General features: G+C 44.8%; 1 protein-coding gene across 1 annotated transcript in view; it reads left to right on the forward strand.

Annotated features, from left to right (window-relative positions):
• Window positions 1-20,097, forward strand: part of dnah6 (dynein, axonemal, heavy chain 6) — a 424,069-nt gene that overhangs the window by 11,923 nt on the left and 392,049 nt on the right. The window contains exons 3-6 of the mRNA XM_078570618.1: window positions 11,341-11,475; window positions 17,998-18,121; window positions 18,486-18,606; window positions 19,496-19,670. Of these exons, the coding sequence (XP_078426744.1) occupies window positions 11,341-11,475; window positions 17,998-18,121; window positions 18,486-18,606; window positions 19,496-19,670 (555 nt within the window). The remainder of the gene's footprint in view (window positions 1-11,340; window positions 11,476-17,997; window positions 18,122-18,485; window positions 18,607-19,495; window positions 19,671-20,097) is intronic.

Genomic DNA, 20,097 nt, shown 5'->3' on the forward strand with positions numbered 1-20,097 from the left:
CTACGTCTAGGTGCTGCCCCGTCGCTCGGAGTGGCTTGAAAGACAGCCTGCTGACTCTGCTGTCCTATTGGCCTTGATGACCTTGGCGGACGTCCTCTGGCCCGTGGAGCCTGTGATGGCTCTGCCTGGGAGGGAGTGGCCAGATCCTGAACTGGCACCTCCCCAGTTGTCGCAGCATCAATGGAAGAAACGTTCAACCTTTCATCCCTTTACTCCCCAGCCTCATAAGTCGCTCACCCTTCAAGACCCTAAGGAGACGAACATTGGTGAGGTGGGAAAGAATCAAGAGGAGCCCCAACCATTAAACGCACATGCAGACAGGCTGGTTAGATGGCCTCAGGAATGCCACATGGCATGTTATGTACCATAGGAGTGCGGAGAGTGCAGAGGTACCTGACCTGGATGCATTCTGGCCTGGATAGTTGCAGGGCTGAGGAAACATCACAAACAGTTGCAACATTTGCTGTGGATCTCAGGAGATTGAAAGGTCACGTTATTGGCCTTCATTCCGTTAGGAGGGGCATAGACCATAAGACCATAAGACATAGGAGCAGAAATTAGGCCATTTGGCCCATCGAGTCTGCTCCGCCATTCAATCATGGCTGATAAGTTTCTCAACCCCATTCTCCCGCCTTCTCCTCATAACATTTGATCCCCTTACCAATCAAGAACCTATCTATCTCGCTCTTAAATACACTCAATGACCTGGCCTCCACAGCCTTCTGTGGCAATGAATTCCATAGATTCACCACTCTCTGGCTAAAGAAGTTTCTCCTCATCTCTGTTCTAAAAGGTCTTCCCTTTACTCTGAGGGTGTGCCCTCGGGTCCTAGTCTCTCCTACTAATTGAAACATCTTTCCCACGTCCATTCTATCCAGGCCTTTCAGTATTCTGTAAGTTTCAATCAGATCCCCCCTCATCCTTCTAAACTCTATCGAGTATAGACCCAGAGTCCTCAAACGTTCCTCATATGTTAAGCCTTTCATTCCTGGGATCATTCTCGTGAACCTCCTCTGGACCCTCTCCAGGGCCAGCACATCCTTCCTCAGATACGGGGCCCAAAATTGCTCACAATATTCTAAATGTGGTCTGATCAGAGCCTTATAAAGCCTCAGCAGCACATCCCTGCTTTTATATTCTAGTCCTCTCGAAATAAATGCCAACATTGCATTTGCCTCCCTAACTACCGACTCAACCTGCAAGTTGACCTTAAGAGAATCCTGGACTAGGACTCCCAAGTCCCTTTGCACTCCAGATTTCTGAATTCCTCCCCATTTAGAAAATAGTCTATGCCTCTATTCCTACCAAAGTACATGACCTCACACTTCCCCACGTTGTATTCCATCTGCCACTTCTTTGCCCATTCTCCTAACCTGTCCAAATCCTTCTGCAGCCTCCCCGCCTCCTCAATAATACCTGTCCCTCCACCTATCTTTGTATCATCTGCAAACTTAGCCAGGATGCCCTCAGTTCCTTCATCTAGATCATTAATGTATAAAGTGAAAAGTTGTGGTCCCAACACTGACCCCTGCAGAACTCCACTAGTCACTGGCCGCCATCCTGAGAAGGACCCCCTTATCCCCACTCTCTGCCTCCTGCCAGACAGCCAATCTTCTATTCATGCTAGTACCTTGCCTCTAACACCATGGACTCTTATCTTACTGAGCAGCCTCCTGTGCGGCACCTTGTCAAAGGCCTTCTGTAGATAACATCCATTGGCTCTCCTTTGTCTAACCTACTCATTACCTCCTCAAAGAATTCTAACAGATTTGTCAGTTATGACCTCCCCTTGGTGAAACCATGCTGACTTTGCCCGATTTTACCATGCACTTCCAAGTATTCTGAAATCTCATCCTTAATAATGGACTCTAAAATCTTACCAACGACCGAGGTCAGGCTAATCAGCCTGTAATTTCCCGTCTTTTGCCTCACTCCCTTCTTAAACAGGGGGGTTACATTGGCGATTTTCCAGTCCTCTGGGACCCTCCCTGACTCCAGTGATTCCTGAAAGATCACCACTAACGCCTCCACTATCTCTTCAGCTATCTCCTTCAGAACTCTGGGGTTTAATCCACCTGGTCCAGGTGATTTATCCACCTTCAGACCTTTTAGTTTTCCTAGCACCTTCTCTTTGGTAATGGCCACCATACTCACCTCTGCCCCCCGACTCTCTTGAACTTTGGGGATGTCACTCGTGTCTTCCACTGTGAAGACTGACGCAAAGTACCTATTCAGTTCCTCCGCCATTTCTTTGTTCCCCACTACTACTTCTCCAGCGGCCCAATGTCCGCTTTTGCCTCTCTCTTACCCTTTATATATCTAAAAAAACTCTTGCAATCTTATTTTATATTACTGGCTAGTTTACCCTCATATTTAATCTTCTCCCTCCTTATTTCTTTTTTAGTTGTCCTCAGACTGGGTGTGCAGAAGGCAACATTTCCCCTTGGCGCAGGGATGAGTAACGTGGTGGCATTTATCTAAGTTGAGTGCCATGAGGTTCACAGCTGAGGTGCTGAGGACCTTTTGGACAAAGTAATTTGGGGCACACTGGCTGAAAGGGTGCTGGAGGTCCCAAACCCCCTAAGATGCAATAACTCTTTGGCTGTGCAGCAGCGATCCAATGGCATGTTAGACCATGGTGATAGTGGTCACAAATGGGATAAGGTGACTTTGGAAGGTGGTAGAGACGTGGATCCTCAAAGGGACGAGGGTCCCTTCTGTATGACCCACATGTCAGAATGTCTCAGTCTGTGAATGAGCATTGTTTCAGCATTAACGGTTCCAGCAACCATCAGTGGTTTGGATGGTGGGCAGACAGAGTGGATGGGATTGTGGACCTCAAATACCTGACCGCTGGACCCCAGCCTCACCATCCCTGGCCGCCCTGGACTCCTGACTCCTGCCCAGCTCCATGGCCTGTTCTTCAAATGTTGTGAGGTGCTGGAGGAGGGCGCGCCCACCTCCAGTCCTCTGGTGCTCCTGGGCATTGTGGTGACTTTTTGCTCGCAAAACAGAGAAGAGGATTTATTGGGGCTGTTCATTCATGTACTCTGCACGCGCACGCCGCACCACAACCACAGTGGCCCATCTGAGGCCTCCAGCGGCTCCTGTCCTCACTACTGGTGATCAGTCCCCAGAAGATAGTATGGCTGGTCCCAACCCCCTCCCCAACGGCCACCTTGGACACGTCCATCACTTTGAATAGCACACGGGTCTCAGCGCCCATGGTAAGGAGGCGCAACTAGGTGCGGTGCCGATGCCAACAGATGCCGCTTGGCAAAAACACCTTGAAGCACCCCTTGCACCATCTCATTACCATCAATATGACATGTGTTGGAATTCTGAGTATGTGTCTAGCGGCCTCCCCTGCAGGTTGCCCCCAGACTACTCAAATGCCACAAACACGAACATATGCTGCGGGGAGAACCCTTCTTCACCTCAACCACTAAGGCCGATGTAAGCATGGTCAGTACCCATTTGCCCACCCAGCGTGTGACAGATGCCCTATGCAGTAACGACAGCAAGACATGGTGGGGGGGGCTCAAAGGCTAAGGCTGCTTTCTGGGTCAAATGGCCAAGACTGACATGGTACTCACCCGCCCAGAGCGCAGCAAATCATTGAATTTTTTTTGCACTGGGTGCCAGTGCGCTGCACATCATCACGGGCGCTCACAGCATCACCGACCTCCTCCCACTCCTGGCTGGTGATGTGGGGGGCCCTCCTCCTTCCATCCTCCGGATACAGCACGTGCCGACGGATAGACACCTCTTGGAGGAGGACAGCAAGGCATGCATCTGAAAATCGGGGGGCAGAGTGGCCCCCCGCTGGCCTCTCCTGCAGCCTGCCCCCCTCCTCCTGTTTATGCTGCTGTCCAATCGGTCCTCGCTCCTTCCACGAGTGGCCACGGTGCACTGCCTCAAGCAGGCTGCTTGGCCACTCTTTATACAGGCTGCTGGCTCCCCATTGGAACCGGCAGTCTGAGGCCGCCCGCCCCCGCGACTATTTTCCCATTCTCCACGGGAGTCGCTTACCCGCTGAGCAGGCCTTAATTGGCCCGCCCGTGGAAAATGGCGGCACGGCCCGTTTCTCCAGTGGCAATCGGCCGCCTGCCCGCTGCCGCGTCGGTCAACGGAAAATTCTGCCTGATGTATCATGAATAGCTGGGGCCCAAACACTGATCCCTGTGGTACATCACTAGTTGCCAACTGCCACCTAGAAAAATACCCATTTATTCCCGCTCTCTGTTTCCAGTCTGTCAACCAATTCTCAATCCATGCCAATATATTACTTCCAACCCCATGTGCTTTAATTTTGTCCACCAGCCTCTCATGTGGGACCTTATCAAAGCCCTTCTTGAAATCCAAGTACACCATATCCACTGGTTCTCCCTTATCTATTCTACTAGTTACATCCTCAAAAAACTCCAGTAGATTAGTTAAGAATGATTTCCCTTTCATAAACTGCTGACTTTGTCTAATCCTATTAATGCTTTCCAAGTGTTCTGTTACCTCGTCTATTATAATAGACTCTAGTATTTTCCCCACAACTGATGTTAAGCTAAATGGTCTGTAATTCTTTATTTTCTCTCTCCCTCCTTTTTTAAATACTGGGGTTGCATTTGCCACCCTCCAATCTGTAGGAACTGCACCAGAGTCTATAGAATTTTGGAAGATGACCACCAATGCACCCAATATTTCCAGGGCCATTTGTTTAGTACTCTGGGATATAGATTACCAGGCTCTGTCAATTTTTCAGCTTTCAGCCCCATTAATTTCTCTAGCATCATTTTTTTAATTAATACTGATTTTCTTCAATTCCTCCCTCTCACTAGACCCTTGGTTCCATAACATTTCTTGGAAATTATTAGTGTCCTCTTTTGTGAAGACAGAACCAAAATATGTGTTCAATTCTTCTGCCATTTCTTTGTTCCCCATTATAATTTCCCCTGTTTCTGACTGTAAAGGACCTACGTTTGTCTTTGCTAATCTTTTACTCTTCACAAATTTATAGAAGCTTTTACAGTCAGTTTTTATGTTTCTTGAAAGTTAACTCTCATACTCCATTTTCCCCTTCTTGATCAATCTTTTTGTCTACATTTGCTGAATTCTAAACTGCTCCCAATCCTCAGGCTTGCTGCTTTTTCTGGCAATTTTATATGTCTCCTCTTTGGATCTAATACTAGCCCAAGTTTCTTTTGTAAGCCATGGCTGAGCCACCTTTCCTGTTTTATTTTTGCGCCAGACAGGAATGAATAATTGTTGTAATTCATGCATACGTTCCTTAAACATTGGCCATTGCTTATCCACTGTCAACCCTTTTAGTAAGGTTCCCCAATCTATCATTGCCAACTCATGTCTAATACCCTCATAGCTCTCTTTATTTAGATTCAGTACCCTAGTTTCGGATTCAACTTCGCTCTCCATCCTAATGAATAATTCTATCATTTTATGGTCGCTGTTCCCCAAGGGACCCTGCACAACAAGATTGTTATTTAATCCTTTCTCATTGCACAATACCCAGTCTAGGATAGCCTGCTCTCTAGCTGGTTCCTCAAAGTATTGATCTAAAAAACCATCATGTGCACACTCCAGGAAATCCTCCTCCACAGTATTATTGCTAGTTTGGTTTGTTCAATGTAAACATAGATTAAAGTCACCCATGATTACAGTTGTACCCCTGTTACATATGTCGCTAACTTCCTGGTTAATGTATTCCCTTACATCTCCATTACTTTTTGGGGGCCTATAGACAAGCCCCACCAACGTTTTCTGCCCCTTGGTGTTTCTTATCTCGACCCAAACAGATTCCACGTCATGATTTTTCGAGCCAATATTCTTCCTCACTATTGCATTGATTTCCTCCTTTACTAACAGTTCTACCCCACCTCCTTTCCCTATTTGTCTGTCCTTCCTAAATATGGAATATCCCTCGATGTTCAGTTCCCATCCTTGGTCACCCTGCAGCCATGTCTCCGTAACTGCAACTATATCATAACCATTTATATCTATTTACGCTGTTAATTCATCGACCTCATTGTGAAAGCTCTGCACATTAAGACACAATGCCTTTGGACTTGTCTTTTTAACCTTGTTAGTCATCTTAGCTTTATTTTGCACTGTTTGTTTTTCCCATTTGTTTCTCGCCCTTGTTTTTTCTGCCTTCCACTTTTGCTTCTTACTTTTCTGTCTTCCATTTCTATCTTTGTTTCCCCCTCCTCTGAGATGTAATCCTGAGATTATTACCTTTGAGGTCCTACTTTTTAATTTACGTCCTAACTCCCTAAATTCAGCTTGTAGGACCTCATCCATTTTTTACCTATGTCGTTGGTACCAATATGTACCACGACCACTGGCTGTTCACCCTCCCCCTTCAGAATTCCCTGCAGCCTTTCTGAGATGTCTTTGAGCCTGCCATCAGGGAGGCAACATACCATCCTGGAGTCTCTTTTGCGACCGCAGAAATGCCTGTCTGTTCCCCTTACTATTGAACCACCTATCACTATAGCCCTGCTGCTCTTCTTCCTCCCCTCTTGTGCAGCAGAGCCACCCATGGTCCAATGGACTTGGATCCTGCTGCTTTCCAAAATGGTATATCTGTTAGAGAGGGGGACGGCCACAGGGGACTCCTGTACTATTTGCCTTCCTCTACTCTGCCTGGTGGTCACCCATCCCCTTTCTGCCTGTTCAGTCTTTACCTGCAGTGTGACCACCTCACTGAATGTGCTGTCTATGATAATCACAGCATCGCGGATGTGCCATGGTGAATCCACCCATAGCTCCAGCTCCAAAATGCGGGTAGCCAGTAGCTGCAGCTGGACGTACTTCCTGCACACATGGTTGCCGGGGACATTGGAAGTGTCCATGACTTCCGACATAGCACAGGAGGAGCATTATATGGGTGCGAGCTCTGGTGCCATGACTTCCCTTTAGCTTAAATTCATTAGTTACTCCCTTTAAAGAATACTAAATATGCAAGGGGCCTTATTCCACTCCAAACACTCCCACTACAGTCCAATGTCCGCACCTTATTTTGTTTAAACTAATGGACTGCAGCAGATTCATTAGTAGAGAAAGTAGAAATAGAAGTACTCACCAATCAGCTGCCTCCCCTGTGTTGTCACTTTTTGAATCATGATGTATTTGCGCTGCTTTCAGCCCCGAGTCCAGCTCCCGCTCTTTTATCTGTCCGGCCTGACTCTCAGCTCCTGCTCTTTTTAAATCTGCTACCTCGGGGTGGCTTCACTATGAGGTTATCAATTAATCCTACTTTGTTGCTCAATACCAGGTCTAAGTACAGCCTGCTCTCTGGTTGGTGCCAGAACGTGCTGTTCTAAGAAACTATCCCGAAAACATTCTATGAACTCCACTTCTAGGCCACCTTTGCCCATCTGACTTTTCCAGTCTATACTGAGATTAAAATCCCCCATTATTATTGCTGTACCTTTCTGACAAACTCCCATTATTTCTTCTTATATACTCTGTCCTACCATGTAGTTATAATTAGGAGGCCCGTACACCACTCCCACAAGTGACTTGCCTTTATGATTTCTCATCTCAGATGAAGCCGCTTCTACATCCTGGTTTCCTGAAGTTAGGTCATACACCTCTAATGTGCTAATACCATCATTCATTAACAGAGCCACCCCTCCACCTTTTCCTCACTTCCTGTCCTTCCTAAATGCCATGTACCCTTAAATATTCAGGTCCCAATCTATGTCATCCTGTAGCCATGTCGCTGTAATGGCTATCAGATCGTACCTATTTATTTCTAGTTGCTCTATCAGTTCATCTGTTTTATTTCAAATGTTAAGTGCATTTAGATACAGAGCCTTTAGTTTTGTCCTTTTGTTATTTTTGTAGAGTGTAGTCTTATCTGCTGATTTACTCTTAGATTTGTACTCTTTGTCCCTTCCTGTCCCAGTCTGTTTATCATTTCCCATGTTAATACCATTCTCTCTTGCCTTGTCTCTACTCTTCGGTTTACCACATCTTCCAAAATTTGATCCTTTGCCCCCACTTTTCTGTTTAAAACCCTCTCTACTTCCCTAGTTATGTGACTCGCGAGGACACCAGCCCCAGCATGGTTCAGGTGTAGACTGTCCCAATGGTACAGATACCACTTTCCCATTTTCCAGTGCCCCACGAACTTGAATCCACTTCACCCTCACCAGTCTTTGGGCCATTCATTCATTTCTCTAACCTTAATTTGTCCTATGCCAATTTTCATGTTGCTCAGATAATAATCCAGAAATTATTAGCTTTGTGGTTCTGTTTCTTAATTTGGCACCTAGCACCTCGTGCTGACTCTGCAGAATCTCCTTCCTCATCTTGCCTATGTCATTGGCACCTACGTGGACCATAACCACTCGATCATCCCCTTCCCACTGCAAGTTCCTCTCCAGCCCTGAGCAAATGTCCCAAACCCTGGCACTGGGCAGGCAACACAGCCATCTGGACTCTTGTTCTTTGCTTCAGAGAACAGTGTCAGTCTCCCTCACTATACTGTCCCCTACTAGCACTACATTCCTTTTTGCCCTCCCCATTTGGATGGCTTCCTGGCCGTGGTCAGTTTGCTCATCCACCCTGCAGCCCCTTCTCTCATCCAAATGAGCTGAGAAAACCTCAAGCCTATTGGACAATTGCAGAGGCTCACATTCCTGCACTCCTGGTCCCCTTCCCTGCCTCACTCACAGTGACACCCTCCTGTCCCTGACCACTGAGAATACCCTATCCTAAGTGATGTGACTGCCTCTTGGTATAAAGCATTCAGTTAACTTTCCCCCTCCATGATGTATTGAAGAGTCTGCAGCTCAGCTTCTATCTCAATGACTCTGAGCTGAATTTCCTCAAGCTGCAAACACTACTGCAGCCGTTTTTGCCCTGGATCACAATGTTATCCAGGAGCTCCCACATGCTGCAGCCTTGACACATCACCTGTCCTGCCATCCTTAATGTATTTTAAATAATTACTTAATTATATTAATCACTTATTTATGTTGCTTTCTTATATATTTTATTAACTTTACCACCAATTTATGTACTATATTAAACCTTAGGCATAGAATAGAACTTACCCACTTACCAGATACTCACCAACAGCTAGCTCCTTTCCCTGTGGTAGAGCAAAAACCAATTCCTATTGGGTGAAAAAGATAGAAAAAGGAAACAAACACTCCTTCCACCTCCTCCCCAACCCCAGTTAGCTCAGCTGCATTTCATTTGCCCTGTTTGTCAAAAGGAGACCAGAACTGTGCACAGTGCTCTTTAGTGTGTCTAACCAAGCTACTATATAACTTTAATGTAACCTCCCTGCTTCCAGGAATGTAAAATTTCTGCCATTTGGCAGAATTCCAATTTTTGGATGATGGATTTCCGCCCTTTTAATTTTTTTTCCAAACTCTGCCTCCCTTTGGTACTGCTGTTTCCAATGCAGCCAAAGCCTGGAGGAGAGAGTCTCAGAAAGCCTGGAAAATTTTAGCCAATAGCGAGGCTCACCCACCCCACTGGGAGGGCTCACTCTGCTGCTGTCCGCTTGGTGACAGAGATTCAGTGAAGCTCCTTTCCCCATAGGATGCAGGGAAGATTCCACTGTCTTGGAAAAATGGCTGATAATTGAATCGTTAACTAGCTCGATGGAGCTTCCTGCTGTTGCTGGGCAGGTTGCCAACAGCAAATACAAACTGCCGCCGGTAAAAGCGGGAGGAGGCAGGACACATCGGCATACCTGTCTGGCAGCATTTTTTCTCATTTCTCTGCCCCCTCCTGATTCTGAACCCATCTACATGAGCCATGGAAAATTTACCCCCTTTCTCTTTCCACAGATGCTGCCTGACCTGTGACTGAGTATTTTTAGTGTTTTCTCTTTTTATTTGAATTAATGCAATGCTCTTTTGACTGAATTTCTATTCTTCACCTTTTGTTTAACTTCATCTCATCCAAAGCTTCACTGCTGGTATACTATCCAATATCAAGGGGAAAACTTTCTCCCTGTTGGGGGTGGGGGGTTGTGCAGGGCGGGCGTGGCTGGGTGCCGCCATTTTACATGGGCAGGCCAATTAACGCCCACTCAGTGTGATGCGCACCTGGAAGTGCTGAGCACTCCTTGTGCGGGCGGGGGGAGGAGGCTCTGTCGGAGAGTGCGCTCTTTCGTGCATGTGCGTGAAAGTGTGCAGAAATCTCCCTGAGGCACAGAGGTGCCTCAGGGAGATTAGTTTCATGTATAAAACATTGAATAAAGGGAGAAAAAAATTTTAAGGACATGTCCCCTCATGTGAAACTGTCACATGAGGTGGGACATGTCCATTAATGTTAATAAAAATTTTTCCAACATTTTAAAAACGTTCATGAAACCTCACTCCGCCTGTGGATGAGGTTCCATGAAAAATGCGAAGGCCGCCTGGGCACTTCGCCTGCCCGCCAACCTTAAGGTTGGATGGGCAGCTTAGGTCAATGATTTAATTGATTGTTAAAAGGCCTTAATAGGCCTTTGACAGTTCAGCGGGCGTGCAGCCGAGTCGGAAATCTGAATGACGCGCGGTGATGTTGGGACGCACGCCCGACGTCACCCCATATCATTTTACGCCTTGGCGAGTGGACCCTGTCTCCGCTCGCCGAAGATTCTACCCCAAGTCTCAGTTGCTTGTCTCCCTATCCTTACTGATCTATATTGACTCCTGGTCCTCCAAAACCTCAAAGTTAAAATTCCTAAAATATGTTTAAATTACTCTATATCCTTTACCATTTCCAGTGCTATACCCTTTCTCTGAATTCTTTTGTATTCTCCTCCACTCTTCACACCACTTTTGGTGGTCTTCCTTGTTTGCCTTCCTTGCTCTGGAATTTACCCCTTGAATTCCCTCACTCTTCTGTCTCTATCTCGTCATTTAAGACTGTGCTTACAGCCCAACTCTTTGATTGAACTTTCTGTTCTCACTTCAAATACCTCCTTTTTTGGCTTGGCATTCATATTTCTCCTTGTACCTTAGTGAAGCACCATGGGATATTTTTCCTTTGTATAATTATATAAATGCGAATCATTGTTACTGTTGCCACCTGTAGTAATTGTATTCATGCAATGGCTAATAACATACAATAATTTAAGGTAATCAAAGCATTTTCAAATGTCAAACTTTAGAGGGAAAAAAGTTTATATTTTTGTATTTTTGTAGTAGCGTAAAAATGAATCCCTTTTTACCTTTTTAAACTGATGTTTGAGTTCAGTTACCATATTGAAAATAGATGAATAATAGCATGCAAAATGCCCAGCAAAACGTTCAAATAATAGTTGATGACCTTATTATGGGCTTGTAATAAAATATCTTGTGCTTTTCTTCCATAAAGTCATTGAGGCCTGCTCTTCTCAACATCAGTGACATGTGTTACCGTATTGGTGACATGGCCCTATGTAATATTAAGAGAGGACACACGTACACCCTAGAGGAGTTCAAGGCAGTTCAATTCCAACAGCTTGATGAGGTAATATATAACAAACTTGAAATGTTATTTCTAAAATAGTTAATACTAGTCTATGTAGGTGCTATCTTTTGATGTTCAGACTAAGTGTTATGACTTGGCAGATGATGTGTGCCAGGTGGACCAAATCCACAAGGGAAACTTGGCCACGCTATCACAACGGTTTTGCAATTTGTATTTATTACGAGATGTGTGCACTGAATTCAGAAGTAATGAGTCCACTAAAAGTTTTAGAGATTTTAAAAATTAAAATATTTATTAACAAAATAAAAGATTTCAAACACATACATAAGACTCCAATTACTTAATATAACAACTCCAAAAATTCCTAATTAACCTGATTCCCAGTTACATACCCCCTTTAAGGCAACAGCCCAAAATAGATTTCAGTTTTTAAAAAATCCAGCAAATTAACACAGTACCCACTTGACAGTGGAATTCCAAATGGTTTTCTCCAATTTTAGTTACTGGACACAGCAGACTTATGCACAAATGGCTGGAGGCTTCCCGATGGCTGTTTCACACACACCTGTTAAATCTTACATGGCCTCGACATACCCTTTCATTCTCCTTTACATATGTTTCTCTCTCTTTAATATGTAAACTCCATTGTTCTATATGTCTTTGGAACTGTACCTTTCCCATAATATAAAAAACTTTCATGTTGCCAATATTGTCAACAACCTTTGGGAAAAATAAATACAATCCTTAGCCTTGCTTACGTGGTTAGTTGTAAGCAGACTAATATCCCTTTGAAATCCAAACAATCCCTTCACTTTTCTAAAAAAAATTCCCTTCACACCTTGCATGCTAAGACAGCATCCATGTATACTCATTAGTATTTCAAGTACATTTCTACACCTAGCTTCTTTTGATAATTTCAAGCTTGCAGTCTACCCGACTCCAAATGTAATTAAATCACATAGACAGAACCAGCTACACTTACACCCATAAACCTATTTTACAACAAACCAGAAAAATATTATGAAAATTATTATATTTTCATAACACCAAGCTTCCTAGATGCATTTTTGCCTCCCAGCTACTTGGGTAGGGACTATTTTGGAAAATATTATGGAAAGGGAGTGGAGCAGTTAGTCACTGTTGTCCATATTGGAAATCAAAATATAAAAAGGAAAGGATCAAAGACCTGCAAAAGGAGTATGAATGATTAGCAAGCAGATTTTGGGCCAGGAATTCCAGTGTGGCAATTCTTCATGATTGGCACCTCATCCTTTAGTTTGAAAATTCACTCCCTTGAGCATTTATACTAAATACAGGATGCCCTGCAGCAAGTCATCAAGGCTTTGAGGTAGCACCCCTCAAACTCACAACCTCCAGCACTTAGTAGGACAAGGGTAGTAGCTACATGGGAACAAATTAATGGATAAATTATCACATGAAAGAACAGCAATTGGGAGTTCTGAAAAGAAAATCATACTTGTTAGATCTTATATTGTTCTTTCAACAACTGACAGAAATGGTGGATGGGGGAAAATACAATGGAAATTGGGCCTTTTCGACCCAAGGCTATTTGAGGTTGCCTTCAAGGCTTCCTTCAATCTTTTCCTTTGGGGGGTCAGCAGCCTTCCACCACTCATGCACCAGCCATTGGGAAAATACCTCATAGGCACACTAGGTGAGACAAAGGCCCACAGAAACTGCATACAGCAAACAGTGGGATGTTGCTTATACTTGCAGCAGCAACCTGCAAGGAACCAAATGCATTAAAGTTCAGAACCACAGTCACCTTGGCATCCAAAGACAATGTGGTCCTTGACTTTCTTTGAAGCTACAGCTGTGGCTGCAGCATTGGCACACTTCATTCATGACCTCTGAAGTGAAGACATCTCAATTATAGGTCATTGCTGAGGTTGCCTGAAGAGAATTGTGCCATGAAAACCCTTAGTGGATATGACCTCCTGCTGAGAGCCCTTTTCTCCTCCCTCCACCTCCTAACAGCCTGTCCTGCTCTGCGTGGCTTCTTTTCATTCTCCTTGTCGTGCTCAATTCCAAGACGAAGGCCTATCAAACCAACCATGTCTGAAAGCAACTTGAGCATAAGCTTTTGAATGTACAAGAAGATACTTCAGGATCAGCCAGGCCGCTCCCTATAGACTACTGAAACTTAGGCAAGTATAGGAAAACACCAAAAATGTACACAGCTGGCACTAACAACCAGGAGAAATAATCTATTAACTAGCCCTGTAAGTAGTTCATATCCCTTTAAATAGTGCTACTCTTTCATGCCATTTGTTCAGCTTTATAAGGTTAAGATAGGGCATAGGTTGGACCTCATAAATTGCAGCACTGTCATCAAATTAGCTTTGCTTACTGATTGACATCACAATCTCTTTGCTCTGCATACTGCGGATGTTTGGTCAGTTTGTGCACACAGACTCTTATCAATATGGTATCTGGTGCACTTTCCATCAGTTGAGCACACATCTTGGACACCATTTTTAGGCATTAGAAGGCTGCGCAGCACCTAAAACACAGCTACTGCAGAGTCTAAATTTCTGCCTTCCCCGCCATGGAATGCAGGGTGGACAAATTTTGGCAAAAGTAGTTTGGAGGACAAGTTCTTTTAACCAAGGACAAGGTATGCGTGGGCAGGAAGTGGTGATTGTGAGGCTGCCATCAGTAATCATGTATGAGGATGAGGTACAGCATTTGAATGTTAGGCCTGAGTTCTGAGTGCCAGGGAGCGCTGTTGGGTGGGTGATGAGGGTGTGTTGCATTGAGCAGTGTGAGAGGTTGGTGGTGTGGTGGGTAGGAAATATTATGTGATGAACCACTCACATGGCCATTGAACTTCTGACACAGCTGTCGGGTCCTCAGAGCCAGATTCCAGGGGTGGGATTTTCCGTTCCCTTCAGTGGGGGGGTGTTACGATCTCAGCTGAGGTTACCCCTGGACAAGCATGATCCCAGAGTAGAACCCAGCTTGATAGATCCTAACATTTACATGTTTGTTTAGATACGTAGAGAGTAGCTACTGGACAGTGTCTCAGGAGTCAGCTGATGAACTTTTAACAAAAGAATAAAACATTTGTTCAACAAGAAAAGATGAACTATATTACAATACTCCTTTACCCACAACTATACCTTTACAGATATATACAGATTTGCAAGGATAACACAAGTTACAAAAGCTATTTTATACTTTAATGTCCACAGTAAGTACACAGTCCATGTACCAATAGGCACCCTGTTGTCAGACACACCACACTCTAAAACCAAGTGACAGATGCCACCTCAACCAGATGTTATGGATCTCCCCTCAACTGCCCCCCCAGACGCTTGTCACACCATGAGCTAACCAGTCTCACCAAATTCCTTCAGACGAGGTTTTCCAATCTCCATTCTCTAAGACTTCGGTGTGGAATCTTCACCCAAACCAACGTTTTCTCTAAGATGCCTTCCACAAGGGTTCACCTCCAGGGTTTCAAACTCTCTTTCTGATGTTCCTCTTCCCTGGGTCACCACACACATTTAATCTGTCTTCCTTACACTCTCCCTCGCCGACTCAGTGTTAACAGTACACTACTGCTTTACATGCCAATAGCAAAGAATTACAGACTTTCAGTTATCTCTTTGGCCCTTCTTGCCTCTTGCAAGCTGTTCTTGCTTTAAACCTGCTTTCTGCAGCTTTTGTCTCTTAAAATATGTCACTTAGAGCCTTTTTCTCTGCCCCTCACTCTTAACTTCACTTCACAGGACATTTTCCAGTTTCCTGTCCTATCTTTGACTAGAAGGTCTGCTTTGGGCTTTCCCCTCTTCCACTCCCCTGGATTTTGGGGTTTTTCTTTAGCTTGGGACTAGCTATCTGTCTCTCTCTGGCAGCTACTTTCAACCAACTTTAGCTTGTAGCTAGATCTGTCACCTTTCTAGGTGGCTTCTGTTTGTCAGCTGTCTTCCAAACCAGCTGAACTCCAACAACTTCCAAATCAAACTGCTGTTTCTCTTCTTGTGTGTGTCTGTATGTGTGCGTGTCTGTGGGAGGGACCTGCCTCTCGGGCCCCCTGTTGCTAGGCAACAGTCCAATTTTTCTACCCTTGTATGTTTACCTTCTCTTTAGGGGGTGGTAAACCTCCTCCTTAGAAATGCAAGCATCTTTTAAAGTGAATCTGAAACTCCATTTGACCTTTCTTAAAACACAGATACAGAAATACAAATCAAATTTAAACATTAAAGCTAAAACTCATTCCTAACACTTACAAATACCAATATAATTTACTTAACTATCTCTTTGTCCTCATGGCAGGGGTGGGGGGGGGGGTCATGGCGGGCAGGGCGGGAAAATGTGGAGGAAGGCCAAAAGTCAGTTTCCCGCTGATGTAAAAAATGGTTGTGATAGTCTGCTCTCTACTTTCATGGTGGGTCCGGTAGTCCATTGCGCCATTTCGGGAACTGCATTTGCATTCACTTAAATATCATGAATACTCATTAAAATGGCAGCTCACCAGATTCACGCTCCCTCTCCAGATCACAGGGCCACACCAGCAGCTAAGTAGACCAGCGTGATTCACGACTGGATATAAATAATGTGCACCTGGCTAGCACCACTTCCCTCATGACCTCGAGGTATGTTCGCCTTTCATTGCACTGTGCTCGCGGTTGCTCTGACTCTGTGCCAGCCTGCACAGGCAAGACCAGCTGGGAGGCATGGGGGTCTCTGAGTGAAGGCTTACCTTTCAAAAGCAGTGGGACGGCTGGGGTTGGGGTGGGGGGGTGGGTGGTGGGGGGTGTGGCCCAATCCATGCTACAATTTAGAGGGCTATGCTTGGCACGTCTGTCCTGTTCTCAGTCCAGGGAGGGGAAGGACCTGTCAGTCCTCTGTTAGTTGTGCAGGGCATGGTCATTTCTTCACACACGTCTGGCCTGGATGTTGTTGGCTTCATACTGGGCTGCAGATGGCACAGTCACAGTCAGGGGAGGGATCTGCAGCCTGTAGATGGGGAAGAGGTAATGTAGGGGCAGGCACTCAATGGTCTCATATGAGGGAGGCGGTGAGTCTCTGTAAGTGACATTGCAAAAGGCCTCAAAATGGGGAGGGGTCAGGTCAACATGGGGCATCGGCACATCGATATTAAACAGTTCAGTGGGGTGGACTGGGATATCAATCACTATAACGATGGGGTCAAGGATGAGAGGGGGAGGAAGGAGAGTGATTGGAGAGAGGGAAATCGCCCAGCAAGATGGAAAGGATCTTGATGGTCATAGGGTGGAGGCCTGGTTGTAGAACCTCAACGCTGCCATTTTTCAAGCTGCTCCACTGACGTGGTTGAAAAGCCAGTATGGAAAAAATGGCAGTGGAGGACTCTCAGGGCTTGTGGGAGGAGTCGACCATCGTGGGTCAGTTGAAGGGTACCCAATTAATTTCTGCTTTTCCAAATTGAGAGGAAGGTATGGCTGAGACATGTTAGGGACAATCAAAGCCCGACTTAGGGAATGTGGCGTCTTAACTGTCATAGTGCATTTATGCGAGGGTACAATCATGATTTGGGCCATTGTGGGATTGGCTTGCAAAGACCCTTTGTCCCTTTTTTGTCCCGAGGGTCAGAAGGAACCAATTGGAAAGGGGCCAAGGGCGAAAATACATCTGCCTAATGGCCCTAAGAGGTCTACACTTTGCAGTTGGCATGTTCAGTTTATGATTTACACCCTCCACCCCCCGCGAGCCCCCAAAGCTATCATACCACGATTGAAAGTTTGGGCTCCTCTTTAATCTGAAGGATGCAGTCTGATAGTGCTGAGTGAGACTTCTACCACTTGGCAGCATGCATTGACATCCAAGCCCCTGTGTCAAAGCACAATCAAATGTGTGTCATTTCTGGAGGCGGGGTGGGGAGCTGGGAAATTCCACCCAGGAGTTTACCTTTCTGGCCATCTGCTTTCTTTCCCTTCTGAGGGTCCACCTTGAGGGCCTCTGCCCCTGAGGAAACAGCGCCTCCTTTTAATAACCTTCCCTTGTTTACTTATAAAACCTTTGTAAGTTGTAAAACTCCCTTAAACTGCCTTTAAAATTTAGCAGCTGAAAAGTCAAGTCCTTACCTATCACCTAATGCAAATTTTAAAACCCAACCTATTAACTTGTAATTCCAACTTCATGATAGCATCTCATTACGAATGCATGCATCTCGCACCTTTACCTTTCATCTCTCCGTTCCCATAGACAAGCTGTCTTTACTGACCTTCCCCCAGTTTAATTACCCATGGACACACACAAACACACAGCCTTCTCTACAGAATACCACCATATTCCCAAAAATATTAAAAAAATAACATCCATCTTCACACCTGATTGGAGAAAATGTGATAAAATTGATATATGAACAGGCCAGGACTACTGCCTTGTGGAGGTCTGTTTTCACGTTGTAATTCTTATGTAGGTCAAAGTTATGATATGGATTATTGTCTGTTGGTGTCGAATGTTTGAGGCTTAGCTATTTCAGGTGAAGTTTGATTATCCACACAAGTAATCATGGAACTAATTAAAGCATGTGTTGTTTTGGTTCTACAGGGTGCTGAGCGTTTGGCCCAGTTCAGGAAAATTGCACAACAAACGGTTAAGATTGCCTGTTGCACAGCCTTACTGGAAGCTGGGTTTATACCAGATGACTATTTGTCTGAGATGCAGAGTGCAGGTACTGATTGGAATGCAATGTGCAAGTGTGTTTATTTGTCCAAGTGAGTGTGTTAAAATGAAGGCCACAGCCTACTTAAATTATGATTCTCATGTCCGCTCTTATAAAAATGTGAGTTTATGTTGGCAATGAATATTTTTGTCAAGCCTTAATAGTTTTTTTAAGTCTATGATTTAGACTACATCTGCTCCATAAATAAACTATTTTGCATTCTTTTATGAAAACTTTCTTAGGAAGTTTGCTGCTGCTTTTGGGATGAATTTTTATCTGTTTATGTAACTTTGAAAATTGCAGCTTAATTTTGTAGTGTATAACTTTTCTGATCATGCACATTGCTGAAAATAAAAATTTTATTGACTTACAGGCATTGGTGATACTAATATTGTGCATTCCACTATTGCCACTGAGATCCTTACGGAGACATCTGACAAAATAAACTATACAGGACAAGCAAATAAGAGGTCTCACTGCAGGAGGTTAACCTGGTCAGTGATAACTTATAGAAGCTCTGTTTTACTTTTCAGGCCAGGTCTTCTGGTCTTCAGATTGTTGGACATACGACCCAAGATGCATGTTGGGACCCCACGGATGCTCCGACACATTGACTCTGTGGAAATTTCCCATGAAGTTTGAACTTCCATTGGACAATTCCCTTGCTCCCTAGGACCCTCCAAAAAAAGTCTCCAACTTTATCTTTGAACAGTTCAGATTTACTTACCCTGGATAGTTACCCAGGAAATGTTAGACAGAAAAATCCTAGTCTAATTCTTGGGTAACTATACAACTGACCCCCAACAGGCCCCACCTTGTCCTCCCACTCCCTCTCTACAATCTGACCTGATCCCCCGACTCCTCCCCTGATCCGACCTGACCCGACCTGACCCGACTGCCCCCCGATCTGATCTGACTAGCCTCCAACACCTGACTACCACCCTTCCGACTCGACATGGTTAACCCCCGACCGACCTGACTGGCCCCTACCCATCTATCCACCTCACCCACCCAATCCACCTGTCACCCTACCACCCTACTCATCTTCCACCCTACCACCCTACCCATTCACTCAATCATGTGTTCACCCTTTCACCAACATGCACACTGGACACTTAAACTTACATTATGGCAGCTAGTGCTGTAAAAAGGGGTGTGTTTTCTGTGTCAATTCACTTCGCTACTCTCTGCATGGATCCCTGTGCTGAGGGAGTTCTTATGCACTGTGGATTGGAAGTCTGGCCTTTTTCAAGGTATCCATGTATGTGGGTTGCTTTCTGTCTGATCAACATTGGATTCAGTGGTTCTGACTTTGATCTGAAGATTTGAGCCATTATAAACTAATCAAGCAAAATTTCAATACCTCTTCTGTTTTCCTTCTAGCTTCATTCGCCTTACTGATTACCTCATAGTGAACACGTTACATGTCCTCACAGTGCATTCCATCACAATCTTATTCAATCACCTGGTAGAAAAGCTGAGACGCATTCCAGAGGAAGAGCTTATTAGAATTTGGAGCACAATGTATGCCGAAAAGGAAGCTGAGTTGGAACGAAAGGTAGACATTTAAAGTATTTGGATCAAATTTTTTTAGAAGTGGAAAATTATGGCCCAAATCCTCCATTATGGGGAGAGGCCTCCAAATCAACTTAGGGTCCCAACGTGCATCAGTGACCCAAGGAACTCCGAGGTACACACATCTGCGGTACTTACGCGGGAAGTTTAAAGTTCTGATTGGCAGTTTACCCTGCCCAGACTGCTCTGTGATTCCAATGATAGTGGGATAAGATGGCCAGAACCATAGAGATTTGGGCTGTTTACACTATAATTACCCTGGTTTTTACACAGATTTACTTAGAAGCTTTTCATAGCAGGTATAAAACCAGCAAAGCTCTAAATAAATCAGCTGGACCATCAAAGTACTTCAGCACTCACAAACTGTTTACCCCCCTATCTTCCTAGAAACATTCACCTCCCTCCCAATG

This window comes from Cetorhinus maximus, chromosome 2, assembly GCF_964194155.1.
Source record: "Cetorhinus maximus chromosome 2, sCetMax3.hap1.1, whole genome shotgun sequence".
Classification (NCBI taxonomy): domain Eukaryota; kingdom Metazoa; phylum Chordata; class Chondrichthyes; order Lamniformes; family Cetorhinidae; genus Cetorhinus; species Cetorhinus maximus.